Source organism: Astatotilapia calliptera, chromosome 1 (genome assembly GCF_964374335.1).
Source record: "Astatotilapia calliptera chromosome 1, fAstCal68.1, whole genome shotgun sequence".
Classification (NCBI taxonomy): domain Eukaryota; kingdom Metazoa; phylum Chordata; class Actinopteri; order Cichliformes; family Cichlidae; genus Astatotilapia; species Astatotilapia calliptera.
In genome coordinates, this window is record NC_137422.1 from 38584442 (window position 1) to 38607416 (window position 22975).

The following is a 22975-nucleotide window of genomic DNA, read 5'->3' on the forward strand; positions in this document are numbered from 1 at the left end:
GAGATAAATTTCTAGAGTTTATTTCAAGTTGAACTTCATATCAGTGATGCACGTGTAGGAGGCCATCATTAGGCTGACAAACCTAAATAAAGCTATCAGAGAGATAGCAAAAAAATGTAGGAGTGTTCAAATCAACAGTCTGATACATTCCTAAAAAGAAGGAGTGCAGGAAACTCAACAACACCAAAAGTCCTCAGATGTACATGGGGATGTACAATAGCTGATAATGGGCCCAAGACATTTCTTATGAGACTAACAGTCTTAGTCGCTAAAAATGATAATGTCAAGTTTGTCATGGTTTAGTTTGAGAAAGTTCAAAGACATCCAGCAATTAATATTGTTAAGAAAATCTGAACCTTTCTGCAATGTGCTATCAGCACATGGTTTTAGACAGAGGTAGAACTGTGTATCATCTGCATAAGAGTGATAGGAAATTTGGTGTTTCTGAAAAATAGAGCCTAATGGGAGCATGTATAAGGAGAATAAGACGGGGCCCAGAATAGAGCCCTGAGGTATTCCACAAGTAAGTGTAGCAGGGGAAGAGTTTTGTTGCCCTGCATCAAGGAGTTCTGCTCTCTAAGTAAGAGGCAAACCATTTTAGAGCAGAACCTTGGATGCCGACGCACGTCTTCAAACGGTTTCATAGGATTGTGTGATCAACAGTGCTGCACTCAGGTCTAAAAGAATTAAAACAGTACTTTTCCAGAGTCAGCAGGGTAAAGGTCCTTTCGCACATAAAAATTAGATGTAAAGGATTTGTAAACAGCTGAATTCTGTCATTATTAACATTTTACACAACCTCCTAATTTTTTTTCATCCATGGTGAAAGATCTACCGTGACATCAAACGAACCCTGGTACGTGTTTGACGGCGCTGACAGTAATATTTGTCTAACTTTTCTGCGCCGTGTTAACACCTCAGCCCAGTCCAACACATCGGTGATGATCCAAATCCAGGTTTTTTGCAAAGAATCACTGCTGCAGATTTATGATCTGCTGGAAGCACCGAAGCCAGCAGAGCCCAGACTGTAAGAGCAGCACACATGTTCAAACACGTGAAGTGAGAATGAGCAATGTCTAGATTTTTGGTTTCTTGTAAACGACAGAAGAAGAAGGAGTCGGGCTCAGGTTTGTGAGTCTCAAAGCTTTGTCCCTCGAAGCTGTAGCCACATTTCACTTTGTACTTCTGATATTCATCCCTTACGTTACATTTTTTTTAGCTTTTACACTGCACACATTAAACCGTCTCCTTTTGCATACCAGGGAAACCATATGCTCTGCACTGTGCACTCTTTTTATTTATTTTTGCCAAACGGCTCTTTTGTAAGCTCATTATGACCTCCTCAGTCTGACCTGCAGCTCTATTAAATAGGCCTTTCTCTCCTCTAGGCTGATAAGGTGATTTCGCTTCAGCTCTTAGACTGCTGACAGACTGCTGAGAGCGGACGGTTTGTCCAGTTAGAACTGATTTCCTGCTGATAAATCCAGAGCATGAACTCCTGCATAAATCACCGATGAGGTAACATCAAGGTCGTGTTCAGGTCAGGTTGACCTTGTCCATCCATTCTGCCAGGACTGCAACCCTCTGTGTCATTCCTGCTTTGTTTCCACTAATGAAGGCGATTTAATGAGGACATTAGGCGTTTTAATGAGGAACTAAGACTTTAAATCTATGATCTGATAAACAGAGAGGATCACCCACAGTCTGGCTCAATCTGGACCTCCAAACGTCTGACTGGTGGCCCGAATCCTCACCACTATACAAAGTGAGGGGTCATGTTCAGTTTAAGGGGCAAATAAGGAGACAGCAGCTTGAGACATCACTGCTTCTCATTTACAATGTTTAAAATAATGAGCCGTTAACCATGAGAGACATGTGGAACATCAAACATCCCTGCTTTGTTTCTGTGCACATTCTCTTACATTTGTCTTTGTGCATGACTATGAAATGTATGTGATTACTCAAGCTAATCACCTGATCTTAAAAGTTAAAGAAGTGAAGTACTGTGTAAAACTCTTGAGCCACACTTCACTTCTTTATCTTTTGCTTCCAAGGAGCCAGACCCGTCAACAGTTTGGACACACCTTCTCATTTTGTTTATTTTTGTGTTTATTTTTATTGCTTTCTACATTGTAGATACATACTGATGATATCAAATATATGAAGCAAGAATTATGTAGCAAAGAAAAAACTGATAAATAACTCTAAATAAGTCTTTTAGATTCCTGAACCACCCTTAGCTTTGTTGACAGCGCTGCAAACCCTTGGCCTTTTCTCAATGAGCTCCATGATGTAGTCACCTGAAATGGTTCTCACTTCACAGACGCCTTATCACCCACTCACATCCTGGGCCTTTTGACCTCAGTAAATCACACGGCAGGGTGGGACTAGGTTTCACAATGGGTTCACCCGAAACCTTGTCTGATTGTGACCGACACCCATTTTCACACCTTGGCTTGGGTGATTAGGCAGAGGAACAGTGGGGGTCCATGATCCTCTTGGAGACACTCCCATAGGGCTTAAAATCTGGGACTCTCCACCAATTGCTTTTAGGACTGAAGGAGCTTCTCAGATGATCCACCATGCAACATCATCTGGAAAAACCTGACAGAAAACAACTTCTTTTTTTTTAACCATTTTTCAGTGTTTGGGACAAGGACTCCAAACACAGTGCCAGTGCAGTAAAAGCATTCTTGGATATAAAAACAGACAATGGAACATTATCAGTCATGGATTAGCCTCCCCAGAACCTGAAGCTCAACATTATCAAAGCAGTGCGGGATTCAACAAGCCTGTAAATCTATTCCTGAATAAGATTTTTTTTAAATGCTTAACAGAGTTAAGGTTGTGTTGAAGAATAAAGATGGTCATAGAAACCGGACTGCTGCATTTACATTTATATTTGCTCTTTTCAATAAACCACTGCATGTATTTCTTGTATTTCATATCAAAAAGTAAAGATATGAGGTATGAATGTCACCTGGTCCTATGACACTTGCGCACAGGGCTGCGCTTCTACTAACTGCTGTGACTTTATTCAGTCAATTTTATTTTTTATACTTGATGGATTTATTCCTGTGTATCAGGAGAAAAATGAGGGCAGGTTCCACCGAGATTTGAACTCGGATCGCTGGATTCAGAGTCCAGAGTGCTAACCATTACACCATGGAACCACGTGCTTACATCGTCGGAAATTTCATTATTTAAAAGTCGAACAGACATGACCTCCCCGATATGATTTATGTAAGCTGTTGGGAGGATTTTTTTCGCTGTACAACGATCCGTTTATTTACATACGAATCGTCTATAGATTTCATGTTAAAACCTCAAATCTAGCATCGCCTCTGACGTCACATCCCCCGGATTTTGGACGTAAAGGTTGTATATACAACTGTGAAACGTATTAGTTCCCGGGTCCATCAGCACGGTGGATAAAATCTGACAAAACAAACGAACGAACATGGTTTTGCGACCACACCGGTCACTAATAGTTCGGTCAGTGCTTATTTAATCGTTTTACTGTTTCAGTACAGAAACGTTTGTCAGTAAATCCACCACTCGCCACCAGGTGTCAGTGTAACACAGCAGAACAACTACCTGCAAACAATAAACGGCACAACACAGCCAGCACGGTGTGGAAGGTATCTGTTAGTCATCATTTTTCTTCTTCTTTATATTATTATGTTGTTGATCCGTGGAGTATTTTATTTTATTGCAAATTATTTTTGTCACTTTCTGAGGATGAATTCAACTCCATGTGTTCACTGCTGATTGCACACACGTGATTGCTAAAAACTAGAAGCACTGCTGGATGAATTGTTCTGTGGATGAATTGTGAGTTGGATGTGAAGCGCAGCTCCTGCTAAAATTCTACTGACCTCAGATCAACACTGGTCTCATGTTTCTGTCAGTGAAAACAGGTCGATGTTGTTGCTATCTGCTGATCATCAGCTGCTGTTTCATCCTGCCAACACGTCGATGCTCCTCAGCTTCAGTTACACAACAATCTAATATCACACACTCTCCTCTGTGGTTATTTAAAGTCTGGCAGCGTGTAGTCTGCAGACTTTACCTGCTTCACCTCCAGCATAGACACCACATGGACAACAAAAGCACCTTACTGGTGATAATCCATGTGTATGCGTCCTGTTAGTTTTGAGGTATACTTACAGACTCGGTTTGATTTCAGATGAGTACAGTGATTAGAACTGCGACCTCAGAGCAAGATGGTTCTTTGCTCTCAGGTCCTGGTACCTGCTCTCCGTCTGTTCTCCCACAGTCCTGGCACACCTTCACGGGTTTTTCAAAAGGGAAAAAAAAAATCACACTGATAACAAAGAAGTCTTAAGTTGTCTGACCTTGGTGTGAATTTGCTGAGACGTCCACTCCTTTGTGATTGTGTTAATGCACAACGGCAAAATGTCAAAACCTCTGCTTTTATAGAGTTGCTCTAATTTATAGATGATCAGCTAAGTGCATTTGATTAGCAGCATCTTAATTCCAATGGAAGCAGTATGTTTGCTTAGTTTTACACATGACTGCATAGAGTCCTGTTAAAACGTGCCTTTTCACAGGACTGTACTATAAAATAGAAATAAATTCATGTTGTCTCAGCAGGTTGTATTGAAAAACATGATGACAATTTACCCACAAAAATGTTCCTTTGATTTTTTAATGTTTTGTTTTTTAAGTGTTTGAGTTCAAATTAGTTGTTAGTCTGAGGGCATCGGTCAACGATTCAAATTAGAGTGCTACTAAAGTGCTACTACTGCAGCTCCACCTGCTGACACACTAACATTACTGACTTCCTGTTTATTGTTGTTGTGACTCTTCTGACTCAGTATGCTAACCTCATGTTTCTCCACCATCACTGCAGAGAGAGAAACCTCGTTTGGCAAAAATCGACATTTAATCTTTTTGTTATTCTGGTTGAGATTAGCATATGCTGCATAGATCATTACAGACTGGTGGCCTTGCGGGGTGCTCATCCTGCCCTGCGTGCAGTGTGCTGTACCTGTAAATGTCAGGTGTGTCCTGGTGGAGGTTGTGTAATCCAGCAGATGAAGGCTGCTGTGCTGCAGCAGCAGGAACGCCGTGTCTTCACCACAGTTGGCTGCTCATGATAATCAGGACGGATGTGCCTCTGCAGCCTGAACTGAACAGCAGCTGCAGGAGGAGGCGCTTCAGCTTATTCACACCACCCAGAGTTCAAACTCACAGCCAGCTGACTGTACTGTGAAGGAGAGGTGAACTCATCTTGTACCTTCTAGTTTCCCAGTAATTCCAGGCCTCTTAGTACAGACGGATGTCTGAAGCTCCGTCTTTACACATCTATTTCTTATTCCTTGAATCACTACAGCCGACTCTGACCCCACAGTTTACAGGAGACCACTAGCAGCTACGCTAACTGATCTGTAGACTGGATCACGTCTCTAGAGGTTAGAACAGGAGTAGTCATTCCTCTATTGTTAGACATGACTGGGTACAGATAATGCAAATGATTCCAGCCAGTAATTCCTCTTGGCTGCTTTTCTGCAGTCCTCGTTCAGAATTTTAGGGGAAAAATCTTTTGAAGACATTTGAGCTGGGTGAACTAGAAGGAAAGTTATAAATAGATTTGTGATAAAATGATTTTTGTGGGGATTGAATCTTTCGGTGGATTAGCAGAGTATTTAAATCAAAAGTGATAAGTTTGAGATAACGTGTTATCTGCAGGCTCTAAAAGTGTAACGACTGAACGGCCCATCCAAACTGCAGCTCCTCCACCTCCTCCCCCAGCATGACAGTGCTCCCTGTAACCAACAGCCCAGTGAGAGTCCTACTAGGTGAAACTATGCAGTATTGTAAATCATTTCTCATATAAATTGTGCATTAAGAGAAAGGCTTACAGTGAAAGGTGCTTTGAAGTGTCTTCCTGTAGCAGAGCAAACCTTCAGACCTTCAAAGCTGCAGACCAACAGCATTCCTGGACCTCCTCCTGTTCTTCCTCTAGACCAGGGGTGCCCAATCCCGGTCCTCGAGAGCTACTATCCTGCAGCTTTTAGATGCATCCCTACTCCAACACAGCTGAATCAAATGGTTTGATCTCTTCAGCATGCCATCATGTTTGGCAAAGGCCTGATAACAAGCCATTCATTTGATTCAGGTGTGTGGGAACAAGGATGCATCTAAAAGCTGCAGGACGGTAGCTCTCGAGGACCGGGATTGGGCACCCCTGCTCTAGACACTTGATGGTACAAACCAATGTTAAGACCTGATGTGTTTAGCTGCAGGATGAGGAACAGCTCGCGCCCTCGCCTGAACCTGGATCGGTTTTCTCAGACAAGAAGCCTCGTGAAGCATCGAGTGACAGAACAACCTTTTATTTGATTCTAGCCATAAAATATTTTGTCTTGAAAGAGTGAAAGCTGTCATATCAAGTTAGTAGGAGGCAGGAAAAAGTTTTATCAAAGCCAGGAGTACAGGTGAGATGACAGAGAGAGCCCTTCCATCAACTGAGCTACAGTTTACTATGATTGTCGTTATGCACCAGAATGCTTCACTAAACCAGATGTACAAATTCACCAGCTAGAAGCAATTTACAACATGCACTTTATGGAGAAAGATTGCATAGCTCCTCACTGTTTTGCCCTTTAAAGATGTGCTTTTAAAAAGAATCCAGTTTTGGATGAGGCCTTTCTGAAAAGCACTAAATTCAGAAAAGCCCTGTTCTGTATCCACTGCGGCGCCGTCCTCACAGATGTTTCTCAGAAAATCGGAAACGTCCACAGGGGAGAAGAAAGTCAGCCCTGTCTAAGCTGAGTTCAAACTCCATCCCAGAGAGAGGCTTCATGCAGTAACCGTATCCCCTCTGGAATGACTGCGTGATCGAGACAGTCCAGGTCTCAGGATCTTTCAGGAAAGAAGACTCCCCGCCGGCAGTAGAAAGGACAGGCACTGAGTCGAGCTGGGTCCGAGGTTCAGGTGGAATCGGGGTCGAAGAGAGACGTCTTTCCTCTGCAGGATCTCAGCTGCCTCATATTCGTATGTGGAAATTGCTGAAGACACAAAGCAAGCAGATGTGGGTGACTTCTAGGACTGACTGAATCATCATTAACTGTTTGAACCTCTCAGGCTGTAACTGGATGAAACTGTGAAATTTAGCCTCGTTGTATCAACTGCAGGATGGTAATGGTGCATCTCAGTTGCTGTCAGGAGTCTGTTTTTACTCTTTAAATTAAAACTCTGACAATTATCTTTGCATGTAATGTTTCATAGGATTCACCTCCAGGGCAGAGCGACTGGAAAACATGCTCACTTTGAGCTGCCTCAAACTACTTTACAATGTCGGGTAAATACCCCACAGTGCTACAGAGAAAACTTCCACAATTAGACGACCCCCTATGAGCAAGTACTTGGTGACAATGGGAAGGAAAAAGTCCCTTTTAACAAGAAGAAAACTCTAGCAGAACCGGGCTCAGGGAGGGCCGGCCGGTTGGGGGTCCGCAGCAGGTGCTGCAGAGTCTGTTGTAAGCAGACATAAATGACTGGACGAGCGTAAATGCTGCGATCTGTGCGCCGCACCTTGCAGACGCGCGTTCACGCCGACGTTTATGACAGTCGAGCTGCTCGGCTTTGTGACGTCAGATTAACTGGCCGACCGTAACCAGGGTGACGCGGGAGGTGATGTACCTGCTAGTAAAAACATAATGGCTTTCCAGCTTTCTCTTTTTACAGTTTAACTGCTTCTGTTGCCATAGTAACACCAACCCTTGAGCCCAGTTTCCAGCTATTATCTCTGAGCGGCGGTCCAGTGTGATAGACAAATTAATGACTGAACTCAATGACTTGATAAATGCACCCTCCTCCTCCTCACTCTACTCTTCTTCCCCTTGTCTCTCCCTTCACCCCTCCTCTGTGCTCACTGTGGGACACTGTGATGGATTGCCAGCAGTAAAACTCGTGGGTTTTATCTCTGCAGCTTTATGCAGAGCAGCAGAAGACTCAGCAGCCTGAGTGAGAAACACTCACAGCCAGGATCAGGACCTGGATCAGGACCTGGATCAGGACCTGGATCACAACCATCCTCTGTCCTTTCAGGAGACATCCCGCCGGCAGCTTCACGGTGAAGCTTCTCATTGATTTGATGCTGTCCCTTCATGCAGCCCCTCAGTTCAGCCTCAATCGTGAAACAACTGATGTGTGTTGAGCAGCAGATCAAACAAGAACTACAAATATCTTCCAGCGCACAGTAAGACTCATTTAGTAAGTTTGACACCGCTGCATTAGTGGGAGGATCATACTGAGCCGCAGCACAGTCTGTACGGCTGACTGTGAATTAAAAGGCTAAAATAGTGTGTGCCTTTGTGGTGGATGGATGAAAACTGTTGATAACCCTGCAGATCATCGTGTTTTAGTGATACTGCCAGCAGAACAGAAGAAAACTGACCCTAAAGCATATTTTCCTCCAAAAAATGCTGCTTCAAGAGCAGAGAGCACAGAGCTGATGTGTTATGTGACATTATTGTGATGAGCTGGCAACAGCACCCCATGACAGCCTGGAGGGGAAATATAAGAAACAGTCAGACAACAGTCTGAGCAGCAAAAAACACTTTGGACCGATTCCAAACACAGAAATTAAGGATTAAAAAACCAATCACATACTTTTCTAACTTCGCGCTGTCACTGTGGAGGTTTGTGGGAGAGGAGCAGCCACGTCTCTGCCTTACTTTAAAAAATGAACACATAACAGAAGAGATGACGGTACCTCAGAAAGTCAGGAGCCTTGGAGATCATGTTCTCAAAGTCGGCGAATGAGAGCTTGTTGTCTCCGTCGAGGTCGGCCTCCTCGATGGCTTTGTCACACACCAGCGTGACCTCCTCGGGCGTCAGCTCCCCTTTGGTCAGCTTGTTCAGGGTCTTCTCCAGGTCCTCCTTACAGATGAAGTTGTCCCTGTTAAAGTCTGGACCAGATCCCCAACGAGACGACTCAGTACTGGGCTGCCACAAAAACCTGAACTTATTCTACGAATAATCTCCATGTAATCAACAGTAATAACTGCAAATAATGAAATCATTTTGTAAACTATACATTTTCTTAGACTTTATTTAGATTTCTCATATATTATTTTGAGACCATTTAAATCTATTTAGACATTTAATGTTAATTTAGTGACATTTAATATTTAGAAGAATAATTTTTAGACTAATAATAATTATTTAAATTTTTTGATTATTTTGAATGATAATTCTTTTATTCACATATTTTTGGCCATTTTATTTACATTTAGGAGAGATTTGTGTATATTAACATTTTACTTTCTTTTAATATTTTCAGAAATTATAATAATCATTTTCCAGGAATTAATAATTTTCTCTTAATTATATACTTACGAAGTTGAAATAATTAATTAAAATAATCTTTTATATAGTCATGCTATTTTTGTTTAAATCAGGAAAACAGCACTTATTCTGAAGCGAGTACTCGCCGAGGCACATTGCTGCCACAGGTGTGTCATCTCAGACCCAACCCGAGCTTCTCCACCTGAAGGCGCACGTTACCGTATATCTTGAAGGCGTAAATGGTCTTGAGCTCTCTGGGTGAAGCTTCACAGAGGGCAGAAAACATATCGATGAAGTCGCTGAAGCTCAGGTTCCCCTGTCCGTCCTCGGAGAACGTCTCCACGATTCTCTCTCTAAACGGGTTTTCCTGTCAGCACAGACGCAAAACATCACACAGTTGAACATAACGGCCAACAAAAACCGGGATGTGAGACACATTTGTTTTAAAGTCTTGCATCAGCCAGCAGAATTTTGACCTGTACAAACTGTACCTTCAGTTCAGGCATGGTGACGATGAGCGTCATCGGGACTTTGATGTCGGGGTTGTTGGTGTAGTCCAGCGGCACTAAATGTGGCGCCAGCTCACGATATCGAGCGTGTAACCTGCAGCACATTAGAGCAAAGTCAGCAGTTTACACAGGAGTCTAATACATTCACTTTAATAACACTTTACATTCAGGATCCCAAATTTCAGACTGATGAGAGAAAAGCAACAAGTTTCCATCAGTCAGTCAGTGATCAAAGCCTTCCTAACAAAATGATGCAACCTTAAGATAAAAGCTGCTGGAACAAGGAAGGAGAATCTGAAACACGCCGACGCTGTCCGTCTGTAGCTGTAAAGTGTTTGTCTGAGCGACTCCAATCTGCTCATTTCCACCTCTAGAGTTTCAGTCTTGACCTTTATTTATCCCACCCAGGGACTGTTTCTTGAAGGTCACCCCCTCTCATGCCATTTTCTTCTGATTGGTCAACTCGCAGAAGCCTGCTGAAGGGCAGCATCCAGACTTTTTGAGCTTTACTGGCACCAAATGATGGAATCAAAGCATTCAGAGCAATCTGAAGTTTGAGTGTTTGGCTCACAGGGATTTCCTTTAGATACGTTTACTCATTATTTTTCTAAACTGTGCAGGTTTAATATGAAGGTCTAACTCTGGGTCATGTGACAGGAAATACAGGAACGGTGAATCAGCCTACGTTACAAGTCATCTTAAAATAAGTTAAAAAATCCAGTTTTGATGTTTGAAATCAGCTCAGTTAATCTCACTTCAGTCTACTGAACAGTTTCACCTCATACTATGAAAACAGGTGGAGCTGCAGGTCCTGGAGGTGCATAGGTGTGGGTGGAAATTTTGCACAAATTTTTTTCCCAGCATTTTTGTTTCTTCACAACGTCATGACTACACGAGATCTTTCCAGTGCTGAAAAACTCATTTAAGCTCTGTTTAAAGCATGCAACCCAAATCCACTTTAAGCCCACTCAAGTGTCACAATCTGAAGCTAAAATGTGTTTTTTGTTTGGTACAATTCTTCCTGTAACCTTTTCTGAGCATTAGTAACATCCACTTTGATGTAGAGGAACAGAAATACCATCTGTACCATGGATGTTTGATCTGTTTCTAATTACTTATTGGAGAAAACTTCAAAAAGTGCATTTTGAGTAAACTTTGAAGGGTCGTATCACCATGCAGGACAGGTGTGTGAAGCATATAAAGTGTTTCCTTTTGTGCTTCGTTAAAATGAGTCAATCAGCTATTAAAATATACTCCAAGCGCGCTGCGTTCAGTGTGAGTTTAGTAGATCCCAGTACAGTAAAGCCAATCATCAAAACCATTGTGTAAACACATCGCGCCTACAATACACAGCAGGAAAAATAGCCGAGCTGCAGTCGTTCCTCTCCCTCAGTGAGTGATGAAGGTGTAGATTCAAAAAGAAAAGAAGACCAGCAGACTTTCGCCGTGCGCCACACTCACCGCAGGATTTCCTTCCGGGTGAAGAAGGTGCAGTCCTGGGAACAAACAGAGAGACGAAGAAAGTGAGTCAGAGCGGCCAGTCCTCAGGGAGGATCTGCTTTCACCATCAGTCAGCATCTTCACCACTACCACCACCACCATCATCATCATCATCCAGTGCAGCAGGATGCAGAGCCAATCAGCAGCAGGAGGCAGATCTGATGTGGTCTGCGTTCTGCTGAGCCATGAAGGCAGACACCTCTCCACCTTTCACGCCTCTCTGAAGGACATCCAGCTGTCCGCCTCCATCCTGCCCCCCCTCACCTGATACGCCTCCAGCTGTTCCTCGGTGAAGGTTGTCTGCTTGTTGCCCATCTTGGCCGGCGGATCCTCCCATCACACAGCTGCATCACACTCTGAGCTGGCTTTGCATCCGGCAGCAGGTCTGCGCACAGCCGGGACATCCACTCTTCTGATCCGGGTCTCAGTCTGCGAGCCTGATGCTGCTGCTGCTGCTGCTGCTGGTCCCAACGCGGAGGAAAACAGGATTGTGACGCCTCAGAGGACAGGAGGAGGAGGTGCAGGCATCACAGTGCTGCTTTCAGCTGCTGCTTGGAAAACCATGAACTGTAAATGCAGGAAGAAATTCTGGAATTACATCATTAGATTAGTCTGTACGATGACTTTATCAGAATGTTTGTTTATTTTTTGTTTTGTTTATTTTTATGTTAAATAAATTACTTTTTATAACTTTACACCCATCTTTCTTTATTTCAACCACACATTTCTTCGATCTGCTTTCCAGCTTGGGTACAATCAGCGTAAAAGTTGTAAAACCCATTTTCTTTTTCAACTGATTTTTCATGTATTGTTTGTTTCTTTTCCTTTTATAATAATAAAGTTATGCTAAAATAAATACAGAAATGTATGTTTGCAGATTTTCTTTCTCGAGATGAATGTTAGACTGGCTGTTCTGTGCCATCAGATCTCAGACATCATTTGAACACTAAGCCACAGCTCTGAGCTTAGAGCCACAGGTTCTAAGCTCACAGTAAACAAAGTAAAGTCAATAACAAAAGTGCACGCACACGAGTCTGAGTGTTTTTTTTTGCATGCAGGTCTAGAAATTAAAGCTCTGACAGTGGACATCAAGTGTTGGGTAGAGCAGGAGCAGTGGCTCTTTCTCAAAATATAAACCTCAGAATCAAAAAACTACTCAGACACCAGGGGGTAAGTGATGTACACAGGTGTATTTTTCAAATGACATAAATCAAATTCTCTTGTTTCACACAAACATACATTTTGTCCAATAAATAAGTAAAGAAATAAAACTAAGTGAGCAACAAAAAAAAGATATAATAAATAGACATGGCAACCACTAAAAAAAACCCAGCCTAATTACAGCAAATAAAAAAACAAAAAAGAAGTGAACAAACTTTTAATATGTTCTAATCACGGTGATGACTGGAGAGTAGCGCCCTTTTGCCTTGTTTGTGTAGATTCGGATCTTCCTAATTGCTCCTGAAGGCAGCACTAATTCTGATGGTGGTGCAGCGTCCAGCAGGTGGCGCCAAAAACAGCCTGTGGCGCCAATGACTCGTACAGCCACAAAACTCTCTCGGAGTGAGTCATCTTGCTCGCACAGGATCTTTATCCCGGCTGGTTTTCGGCAGCAGCTCGGAGTGAGTCATCTCTTCCACAGACGATCTCGGAGAGCTCTTCCTGAGCAGAATGGCAGGCAACGCGTGGAGGTCACTGGTAAGAAGCACCGTGTTTATTCCCGGTTTTAGACCACCAAAGCTCTGTGTGTTACAGATGAACGGGGCTGTGTGTGTGTCCTGAAGCCTGTGTTTGTGACTTTGTCTGTCTTTACGCGCTCTCCGCGTGTTTTTTCGGGCTGATGTACCTTGGTTAGCTCTTAGCCAGGAACCCACGTCCTTCACGTGAACGGAAGCTTCTGGAGCTGACGGAGACGTTTACCCTCGTCTCACCTGTCTAATACAACTTTGACTTTACATATTCCCCTCCGCCAACCTCAATCTGGTTACCTTGACAATACGTCGACCTGTCCCGCTCTTTCTGCTCTTTAGTTCTCTGTGATCCCCAAATCCATACTAGAGTGACGGAGAAACCAACGTCAGCCTCCGTTTAAATTTGCACGAATTTAAGCTCAGTTTAGAGTTTAGATGGAATCATTAGATCGTAGAAGTTAGTTGAAAACATTTCACGAAAAGTGGATATCCTCTGATAACTTCTGCATACATGAAATTCAACATGTAGCTAGTTCATGGTAGACTCAAACTAGGTGTGGCTGCTGAGAAATGTTTGCTTTAACTAATGTGGAGACGAACACCAGACTCCCTTTTTAAATAAAGCAATTTACCTTAAACTCGTACTATGATTAAATTCCAGGTCCCGTTTTAACTGACGGAAAAGATGTCAAATAATGTGAGGCTCCTGAGATAAACTCGGCATTGAAAAAAGTCACCGTAATGTAATAGGCAGTAAAAAATGTGAGAGATATACTACATTATCCAAAAATAATCAACATCAGCATACAAAGGATCTACAAAACAGAACAGCGGAAGTGGTGGTAATAATTTTCTCCCTTCTTGTAATTTGTTACTGATGCTTGAATTTAGCCCTAGAACTTAAAGTTTGTACATATAAGCTCCTCAAGTCATTTTTAAATGTTATAATATGAATTATTAGGAGTGTTTCAAGCCTCAGCAGCAAATAATCAAGGTGATTCTTTGCAGTTTTGTTTTACACATCAACAGCAAGTGTTTTCAAACAGCTGAACACAGACTAACCATCATGATCAGGTTGTTTTTGAGCTGCTTTGGTGTGTTTTGTGTTGAGTTGACCTTTACGTCGTCTCTTCCAGCTGACCCAGGCAGTGGGGGTGGCGGTCAGAAAACCGGCTCTGGCTTCAGCCTCCTTTTCAAGAGGGGTGAGTAGATCCACCTCTGCCTTCCTGGGATGCAATCAAAGAGATGGTTTTCGCTTCACAACTCCCAGAAAATCCATTTATAAATAACAGGAAATGTTTTACATGAAAGCAGACACCTTGATCTCGGCTGGACTGTGATCTGCTCCAGCTGTCTGAGTTGTGTCTCTCTGTCTCTGCAGGTGAAGACAGTCACCATGATTCCCGGTGATGGAATCGGTCCAGAGATCTCCGCTGCTGTCATGAAGATCTTTGAAGCAGCAAAGGCAAGTTTGATCAGACTTTAGAGGCCAAATCTGGAAAATGATCTCACCTGAGTCCTCTCAGAGTCAGTGGATTTTTGGAACAGTAACTTTAACATATTTAATAAAGCCATGAAAAAATGTACTTTAATGCTGTGGGTATTTTCTGAGTTATAAGCACCTCGAAGTACATAGCTGGTGCGTTCTAATTTGCCTTGTTTTTTCCACCATTTTTCATCTCTCGTAACTTCTTTAGTTCTTTGTACCCTTCAAGGGTTACCCAAAATACACTTTTTATTTAAGTTTTCTCGAGTAAATGATCAGAATATAGAGCAAACCTTCAGGGGATCCATGCACTTTTCTGTTCCTCTGTGTCGAAGTCCAGGTCTCGAGGCCTGGACTTTGACACCCCTGCGTTAGAGCATTTTGATAAATCTTTAGTGTGTTTTCAGCCCTGAAAATTTCATGTGATATCACCTTTTCTTATAAAGTTATGTGAGCTCAACGTGCTGGAAATAAATAAATACAAAGCACTGCTGGCTATTCTAAGAGGGTCAGGTGGGAGGCACTGATTGGTTTTGGATCAGTTTCTAAATAGAATTTTCCTCTGAAGGCTCCAATCACGTGGGAGGAGAGGAACGTGACGGCGATAAAGGGACCTGGCGGCAGATGGATGATCCCTCCTGACGCCAAAGAGTCCATGGACCGGAGCAAGATCGGTCTGAAAGGTCTGCACGTGTCCGTTACCTTTAGACAGATTTCCTGGAAGATTCCTGCTCGTCAGTGTTTTTTGTTTTTTACATTTTTTTTTTTCTCCATCAGGACCCCTGAAGACACCCATCGCTGCAGGTCACCCCTCCATGAACCTGCTGCTCAGGAAGACCTTTGACCTGTACGCAAACGTGAGGCCCTGCGTCTCCATCGAGGGCTACAAGACTCCGTACACCGATGTCAACCTGGTCACCATCCGGGAGAACACGGAGGGCGAGTACAGCGGCATCGAACACATGGTGAGTGAACGGAGGCCGAGTGTGCGACAGCTCCAAGCTGAGAGGGTTACAGCGGGCTGTCCTGAGTAATCCTGACAGCTGTGTGAAAGCAGCCGTCACAGGCGATGCACAAACTGCAGACAGAGAGGAGTTCTGCTTAATTTTCTGACACAGTATGTGAAACGTTTGGTAGTGCATTTGTTTAAAGTGCTTCATTTTGTTCTGTTTTTATTTGTGGACTGTGCCAGAGCAGCTTTGCATGATTCACATTTCAAAATAAGCCTCACTTATTCTACACAGTGGGCCTTGCTGCTGCTGTGGTTCATGGAAACAAGCTGTTTTAGCTCCTCCCCTTGTAAGTCAGCTTCCTTCCGATTGGTTGCCCCTCAAAAACAGTGTTTGAACAACAGGTGGGTGGGGCTTCTTTGCCTCAGATAACCATATTAGGGATTTCCTCTGTTGCTGACATCATTCAGAGCCAGGAGTAGAAAAAACTGTGTGAGGTCTTTTGGATCACGGGGGTTACTGTAGGTACACTGAGCTCATTATTAGAAGCTTTGGCCGTTTTTAAGGTGAACATCCACCACTGTTCATCAACAGCTAGCAAGTTTACACTTATTAAGGCTGTGCACCCTGCCAGGATTATCCACACCTGTTCATTTAGGAGCTGCATGGCATCCTTTTGTCCTTCAGCCTGTCAGGGTTTTTTTTCTGTATTCAAACAAAAATAATCACCAATGAGCAAATGTGTGCAGGAATCTGTCACAGTGACTGTTGTCCAGTTCTTTAGCGTGTGAGTCAGGATGCTGCTGGAAGCTGTTAGCAGGTGTTGTTATCTGTGTTAACTGGTTGGTCTACCTGCCTCCTCACCTGTTCCCTGCAGGTCAGCTAGCAGCTGCAGGCAGGACGCTCTGCTCCTGTTCGTCTCTCCTGGTAAGAAGGAGGAAGCGGCGCCAGAGTCGTATTCACAGAGCACCTCGTTCCACCTCTGATAGATTCACTTTCATCCCAAAGACACAAACTAAGGACCTGAGACTGTTTCACATTCTGCTCACTGTGCTGCAGACATGATGAGCATGCTAACTATCATCCTGCACTGAGCAGCTCCCTTATTCAGACTGTGGATCCAGGTCTTTAATTCTCTGGACTCCTGATTGGACAGTTAGTTTCTTATGCTGATTAGATCCTTTGATATTTGTTATCAACTCAAGTTTAAAGCACAATCCTCTGAACCTTCAAATATTTCTGCTTCGTTTCAGCCTGTTCTGCTCTCCTTCACCTTTGTAAACATTTGGGCATAGACACACCATAGACAGGTGAATGGAAAGCACAGCAGGCTGAAATAAAGCGGAATGGTCCTTTAAATCTTCTTGGTGCTTCTGGATGTTTTGTGAATACGGCAGAACCACTGCCAGCTTCCTGAAGCTCACCTGTTCACCCACACATTCCCGACGTGGATCCGTCTGCATTCACACTGTCAGCTCAGATCTGGAGACGGTGTTAGCACGAAGCCCAGCAGCAGGGAGAACCTGTTAGCATGAACGCTGGTGTCCGTGTTCAAAGAACGAGGCATCCGAGCAGATCTTCCAGCTGGCAGTAAACGTGTGTGTGTGTGTAAAGTCTCACATCCATCCCCTGGGAACCTCCACCTGTTCTCCGTCTGGTGATTCGTGTCGCCCCTCCTCCTTGTCTCAACTTTTACCCACAGCTGACCTCAGGATGGACTAATAACTGCAGCAGCTGAAACTCTGTAAGGTCAAACCTTATTTGAGAACAAGTTTAACTTGGTAAAGACCTCGAATCTCATGGAAAAGATGTTTGCTAGTGTCCTAGAGGTCTGAAACCTCCCCTTGTATATATCTGATTAATTATGTCCCCAAAACGATGCTTTTATATCTTTGAAAGATTAGGCCTCCCCTCCCTGTGTGCGTCACATACCTCTTGTTTCCTAATCTGGAAACTGTTCCATGTATTTCCACAGAAAAGCTGTGGAGAAGCTTTTTCTGCACCGGCACGGCACCGAAACCTTGACTGAGCACAAAGGTTGAAGCAGCACAGGCTGCAGTTACAGGCTGCAGGAGGGTCTGTTACACTAATTTTCCTCTGCCTGAATTGCAGGGTCTCCTCGACTTCCTGTTTTAAAACGCAGCGTTTAAATCGATCGAACCAGCTGTAACCTTCTATTTTTTGCTCCGTTACCTATTGGCTAACGCAGCAGACACGCTTCCTGTTGCGTGCATGTGTGTGGAGGCAGGAGGATCCACTACTAGAATTACCCCGTTTTCCACTGATTTCCACTAGTTTGCCAGATGTGTATTCAGCCGCATCCATCTTTTCCTTCTGTGTTTCTGGTAATAGGTGCAGTCTCTTGCGTCCCTCCACAGTTTGATTGTTGATTCGATTGTGTTCTGTCCAGCTGTGAGTAACTTCAGTGCGTTTCTTATCTTTTTGTTGCCGTAGATCGTCGACGGTGTTGTTCAGAGCATCAAACTGATCACCGAGAACGCTAGCAGACGCATCGCTGAGTACGCCTTCGAGTACGCCAGGAACAACAAAAGAACGAGCGTGACCGCCGTCCACAAAGCCAACATCATGTGAGTGCAGCCCATCGCCCTGTGTGTCAGTCAGTGAGACCGGAATGTTTAGTCCTCGTGTGCCGAGGAAGAACAAATTCAGAAAACTGATCAGGCAACTCATTTATTCACCAGTGTAAGGTTTGACTTCCTAATCATCAGTAACTGCCAACAAAAGCACTTTATTAGCAGGAAAGAAATGGAGGTGAGGTAGATTCATCCAGTCGGAGGCCCATGGGAGATGGACCAAACCCAAAGTCCATCTCACATGGACAGTGGGCAGCCTGCCTCCAGCGAGGGTTACCACCTGTTGATAGTCAGTCCACAGGTTACTGAGTTTCAGCTTTTAGGACGGGGCACAAGTGCACCTCTGTAAAGGAAAGGGGTCGATTAGAGATAACATACAGAAAGAAGGAGAGTGGAAATAAATGAACAAAGAATAGTTGTTGAAAGCCAAAATCCAAGTAATCACTCCACCTTAGCTTGCACGTCTGAGGGAGAGGAGTGATTAGAGGACTTATTTAATCGAATTACTTCAAACAGTTTGGGGGTTATTATTTATGTTTCCTTTAAATAAAATGTCACCCATGTTTTGTCACTCACACACTCAGACTCTGTCCCTGTCAGGCGTCGTGTTCCCCCGCAGTGCAGATGTTGTGTTGCTGTTGTGTAACTCCGACTCTGTTTGCAGGCGGATGTCAGACGGTCTCTTTCTGAGAAAGTGCCGCGAGGTGGCTGAAAACTACAAAGACATCAAGTTTACCGAGATGTACCTCGACACAGTGTGCCTCAATGTGAGTCCGCCAAACAGTTCAGCAGCCAGATGTTCTGCAGCTGTTTCACAGTCTGCATTTAATGTGTTTACCTCATTAATCCAGACAGTGAAATAATTATGTTTAATGAGTGTGTTCAGAGCTGGATGGACGTGGGGGTTAATTTCAGTATTCAGTAGTATTGCTTTTCCAGAATTCTGACTTTTTTCTCAGAAAGAAAGAAAGATGTGCCCACTTTTTGTTTAGTTTTGTTTCCAGTGGCCCTTATCCTCTTCCGTACTTTCCTGACATGTCCCGATGCTTGTGTTTTCCAGATGGTCCAGGATCCAACCCAGTTTGACGTCCTGGTGATGCCCAACCTGTACGGAGACATCCTGAGGTCAGTGAATTATTCGCTCTGAAACCTGTGTTGCCAATCAGAAGCTGTGATTGGAAGTGCTGAGGTCATGTGACTGTGTTTCAGCGATCTGTGCGCTGGTCTGATCGGAGGCCTCGGCGTCACTCCCAGCGGGAACATCGGCGCCAACGGAGTCGCCATATTCGAATCGGTTTGTATGGCGTTGTCTTTTTTAGTGCCGTGCAGCTTCATCTGAATTTTGATACTTCATCTGTTTTTATTGTGCTTCATACACTGAGTACTTTACTCTTCATGCTGTAGTTTTACTGCACTTGCTTGTTGTTCTGCACAAAAAGCATGTACAATCTTTAAAAGCAGATGCTTTAAAAAGATTAAATATTCTTTTCTGATCTTCTGTAATTTGTTATATGATGTCAGGTGTTCTTAGTCTTTCAACCAATGAGGCAAATGACTCCCTGCGAACAAAAGCTCCATTCCCAGGGATTCATTTACTGCTGGTAGAAGTAGAAATTTAGGGAGGGGGCTCTCACCCCAGAGATGTCACTGTGGTCATTTGGGAATGAGTTTGAGAGTCTGTGCAGTTGCCTGAGTTGTAACCTTACTGTGGACACACACAGTCGTGTCCTTAAAGAGACAGGAGCTACTGAAAATGTCAGTAAAGGGATGAATAAGGATTTAATCTGAACTGTGAATTATGCAGAGCTGCTCCGGTCGAGCCCTGGGGTGAAGTAATGTTGAGCTCCACCTCGACCTGGTACACAGAAAAATCCCATCAGTAAAACTCTTTAAAAGATATTTTTCCCACAAAACTGAATGCTTGGATTGAACTTGTAACAGGCAGTTTTACAGTGTAATTATCTGAGTGTTAACCAGTCCTGTAATCCTGTGACCAAACGTCTGTAATCAGGAGACCTGCAGATTTATTGTTGTTTTGCTGACAAACTAAAATGAATGTTTGTGCTGCAGGTCCATGGCACCGCCCCTGACATCGCCGGCATGGACCTGGCGAACCCCACTGCCCTGTTACTGAGTGCTGTCATGATGCTGCGTCACATGGGTCTGCATGACCATGCCGACAAGATCCAGACGGCCTGTTTTGACACCATCAGAGACAAGAAGGTGAGGCTGAAGTCTCTCCTTGGAGGGCTCCAGTATTTTTGTTCCTTTAAGTCGAAGTTTCAAACAATGAAAGCAGCGTGTCTGTAACTCATTGTGCCAAAAGCTCCGACTGATCCAAACACTGAATTTTTACTCTTGGTTTTGGATGATGACAAAGAAAGGGGAGTGTCTTAGCAGCCCCACCCACCTACCTTCTATTTATGACGGGCAGCCAATCACGAGCAAGGTGGCCTGAAAAGCTCGAGAGAAAGCAGAGAAGCTTAAACGGCATGTATCAGGCGATCTGGTTGGTTTCATCGACGCCCAGAATAAATAGGATTATTTTCAGTTGTGAATCGTCCAAAGCCACTCTAGTGGAGTCTGAGAACCTCTGCTAATGTCATTAATAACAGCTGGAATGATATTGAGGACACCTGAAATGCTCTCAGAGAGAAGCTGCAGTTACTCCAGGACCGCCAGGAAAAAATCTTACACTTACTTTCAGTTGTGCATTCTGGAGGACGACCTCCTTAAAATCACACTTTGTATGATCTTTTTTCTAATGGTTTGTCACACTCCTGTATCTTGGAGCGAAGCAGACGGGAAACATGACACTCTGCTGACAGGGCTGCTTTTAATCTGAGTGGAGGCTGCTGGATACTTCCTGTTGAGCTCTTCTGAGATGACAGTTGATACATTGTTACGCCTTAGGAGGCTTATTCAACAGAAGTCAGTTTGAGCACCACCCAGTGGCTGTGGATGGGTCTGCACTTTAGTCCAGGCTGGCTGTCAGCAGCACCACCTGCTGGTTGGAGCAGATTCCTGTGAAATAAGAGCTGCTGCTCACTGATGTGTTTGTGTTTCAGGTTCTGACGAAGGACCTGGGAGGAAGTGCAAAGTGCTCTGAGTTCACAGCTGAGATCTGCCGTCGTGTCCAGGATCTGGGCTGAAGCTGCAGGGGAGAGGCCGCTGTTGGAGGCTCCCCCCGCCCGCCCACCTATCCTGCTGACTCGTCATATCTCTCTGGAGCTGCTGGCTGTGGAGGGGTGGGGCTTCTGCAGCAAGATCTTGAGTCCTTAACATTCACAGCAAGCGTAACGCACAAGTTTCACCAAGAAGCATGAGATGAGCGTTTCTTACTGTAATATCAGATGAATGACGGTATCAGTGCTTCGTTCCATTCGCATATTCTTTATCGTATTTTTGTAACAGTAGTACTGCGGGTAAAAGGTCCTCTTATTTATTGTTTCCACTTCCTGTTACTGCTTTATTCACTCCTACTCACCCGGATATATAAAAATTCTACAAAGAAAGGTCTCTCCTCTGTTTTGTTTTTCTTTTGCACCTCAGACACTTGGACTCAAACATGCAGCTTTAATGCTTCAAGTTTAGCATCTGCTCTTAACACTCGTTTTTATTTGAAATTATTCAGAAACAGTTTAGCGTATCCTGTTAAAGTCAGAGTGGAACACTGAGCAAACCATCAGGAAACATGGCAGCACCAGAGAGAGGTTCTACTTAACTTCAATAAAGGTGCTTTTTGTAATTACTCTCAATTGGGCTAAATTTCCTAAAGAGGCTTTCTCCCAAGGCCATCACTGCAAACAAGAATGTCCTCATTATGACCTTGTTAAATCAATGCTATGTTGAGTCATTACGACATCTTGTCGTTCAAACTGGGATTATACATTTTAGCATTATTGTTACCCAGAGTTGAGATCATTTAATAACCTTGCCCAATTAACCTAAATGAATTGTAAGAGAAATGGCTATAACTCTATGTATTGACCTTTTAAACAATACCAGTTTAGGGGGGGGGGGGGGCAGGATCAGCAGCAGCATCAAGAAACTGTTTATTTAAAAACAGAAACCTGTCTTCACTCTTTTCCATACTCTGACCACTTTGTTAGGTACACGTTCTACAGTCTTAATATCCCAGTCCCTGGATTTCTACCAAAAATACTGCTGTCATCGCTCTAAACCAAAGTTGCTGGGCCCCAAATAAGGACAGAAGGGTTACTGCTAAAAATCCAGCTGTGATGAATCGCCATCGCTCCACTGAGACTGTTTCTGATGAGACTTTATCAGAAACAGTATGTGGATCAACTGGAGGGCCAGATGGCTCAAGACTTTTGCAGAGTGGGTGGAGCAGCTTTAATCCAACAACAGGAAGAAACTGAAACTGAACAGAAATAAGTCATGAACATGAAAATGAAACAAGACCTAACCTTGTGATGGAGTCAGTCTGAAAGTCCAGAGACATTAGAATCATGATCCATTAGCAAGCACATAATTCATGTTTATAATAATAAACTAAACAAACCAATATAAATAATAATATTTATAATTATCACCCTTTCCCTCCCTGCAAATTACGTCATGTGACCCCGCCCCTATTTCCTGGCTGCGTCAAATTGCGGCATACAAACGGGAAAAAGAGCAGTTTTACTTTCAAAATACTATTTGTTTTTACCTGCAGAGCGCAGTGATCGAAATGAAAACTAAACTTTTGAAAACAAAATATAAAAATGTAGATAATTGTGAGTTATTTAATTTAAAACACGAATAACAGAAACATGTTGGAGATTATGTTAAAAAAGGAGCTCAAAACCACTGTATAAAGTCACGGTAAATAATGAATAAAATTAATTAAATAATAAATATCAAACTGAAAAAGAAACAATTTACACATATAATATTTTTATATTTTTCATAAATATTC

General features: G+C 43.4%; 2 protein-coding genes, 2 long non-coding RNA genes and 1 other non-coding gene across 6 annotated transcripts; 2 read left to right on the forward strand and 3 right to left on the reverse strand.

The window, feature by feature from the left end:
- Positions 1-3101: 3101 nt before the first annotated feature.
- Positions 3102-3173, reverse strand: trnaq-cug (transfer RNA glutamine (anticodon CUG)). Its single transcript has one exon. It is a non-coding gene; the product is annotated as a tRNA-Gln (tRNA).
- A 347-nt stretch (positions 3174-3520) lies between these two features.
- LOC145428510 (uncharacterized) lies at positions 3521-12833 on the forward strand. Its single transcript, XR_013908796.1, has 3 exons — positions 3521-3641; positions 12389-12500; positions 12770-12833. It is a non-coding gene; the product is annotated as an uncharacterized LOC145428510 (long non-coding RNA).
- On the reverse strand, positions 6347-11830 carry LOC113026849 (calcium and integrin-binding family member 2-like). 2 transcript variants are annotated; one of them, XM_026176058.2, is made up of 6 exons: positions 11595-11830; positions 11292-11326; positions 9813-9924; positions 9541-9688; positions 8747-8942; positions 6347-7037 (listed from the first exon to the last, which is right to left on the reverse strand). In XM_026176058.2, exons 1-6 carry the CDS (start codon positions 11643-11645, stop codon positions 7016-7018), a joined length of 564 nt encoding a protein of 187 aa, XP_026031843.1. In that variant the 5' UTR covers positions 11646-11830; the 3' UTR covers positions 6347-7015. The 2 variants fall into 2 exon arrangements, with proteins under 2 accessions (XP_026031843.1, XP_026031832.1); XM_026176047.2 differs by lacking the exon at positions 6347-7037 and having other exon boundaries at positions 8103-8942.
- A 69-nt stretch (positions 12834-12902) lies between the features above and the next one.
- LOC113026841 (isocitrate dehydrogenase [NAD] subunit alpha, mitochondrial-like) lies at positions 12903-21566 on the forward strand. The gene is made up of 11 exons (XM_026176036.2): positions 12903-13028; positions 14158-14223; positions 14403-14486; positions 15076-15190; positions 15285-15472; positions 17912-18045; positions 18716-18818; positions 19112-19176; positions 19261-19345; positions 20122-20274; positions 21120-21566. The coding sequence occupies exons 1-11, from the start codon at positions 13002-13004 to the stop codon at positions 21201-21203; spliced, it is 1104 nt and encodes a 367-aa protein (XP_026031821.1). The 5' UTR covers positions 12903-13001; the 3' UTR covers positions 21204-21566.
- Positions 18130-18766, reverse strand: LOC145428512 (uncharacterized). Its single transcript, XR_013908797.1, has 2 exons — positions 18628-18766; positions 18130-18394 (listed from the first exon to the last, which is right to left on the reverse strand). It is a non-coding gene; the product is annotated as an uncharacterized LOC145428512 (long non-coding RNA).
- Positions 21567-22975: the final 1409 nt, after the last annotated feature.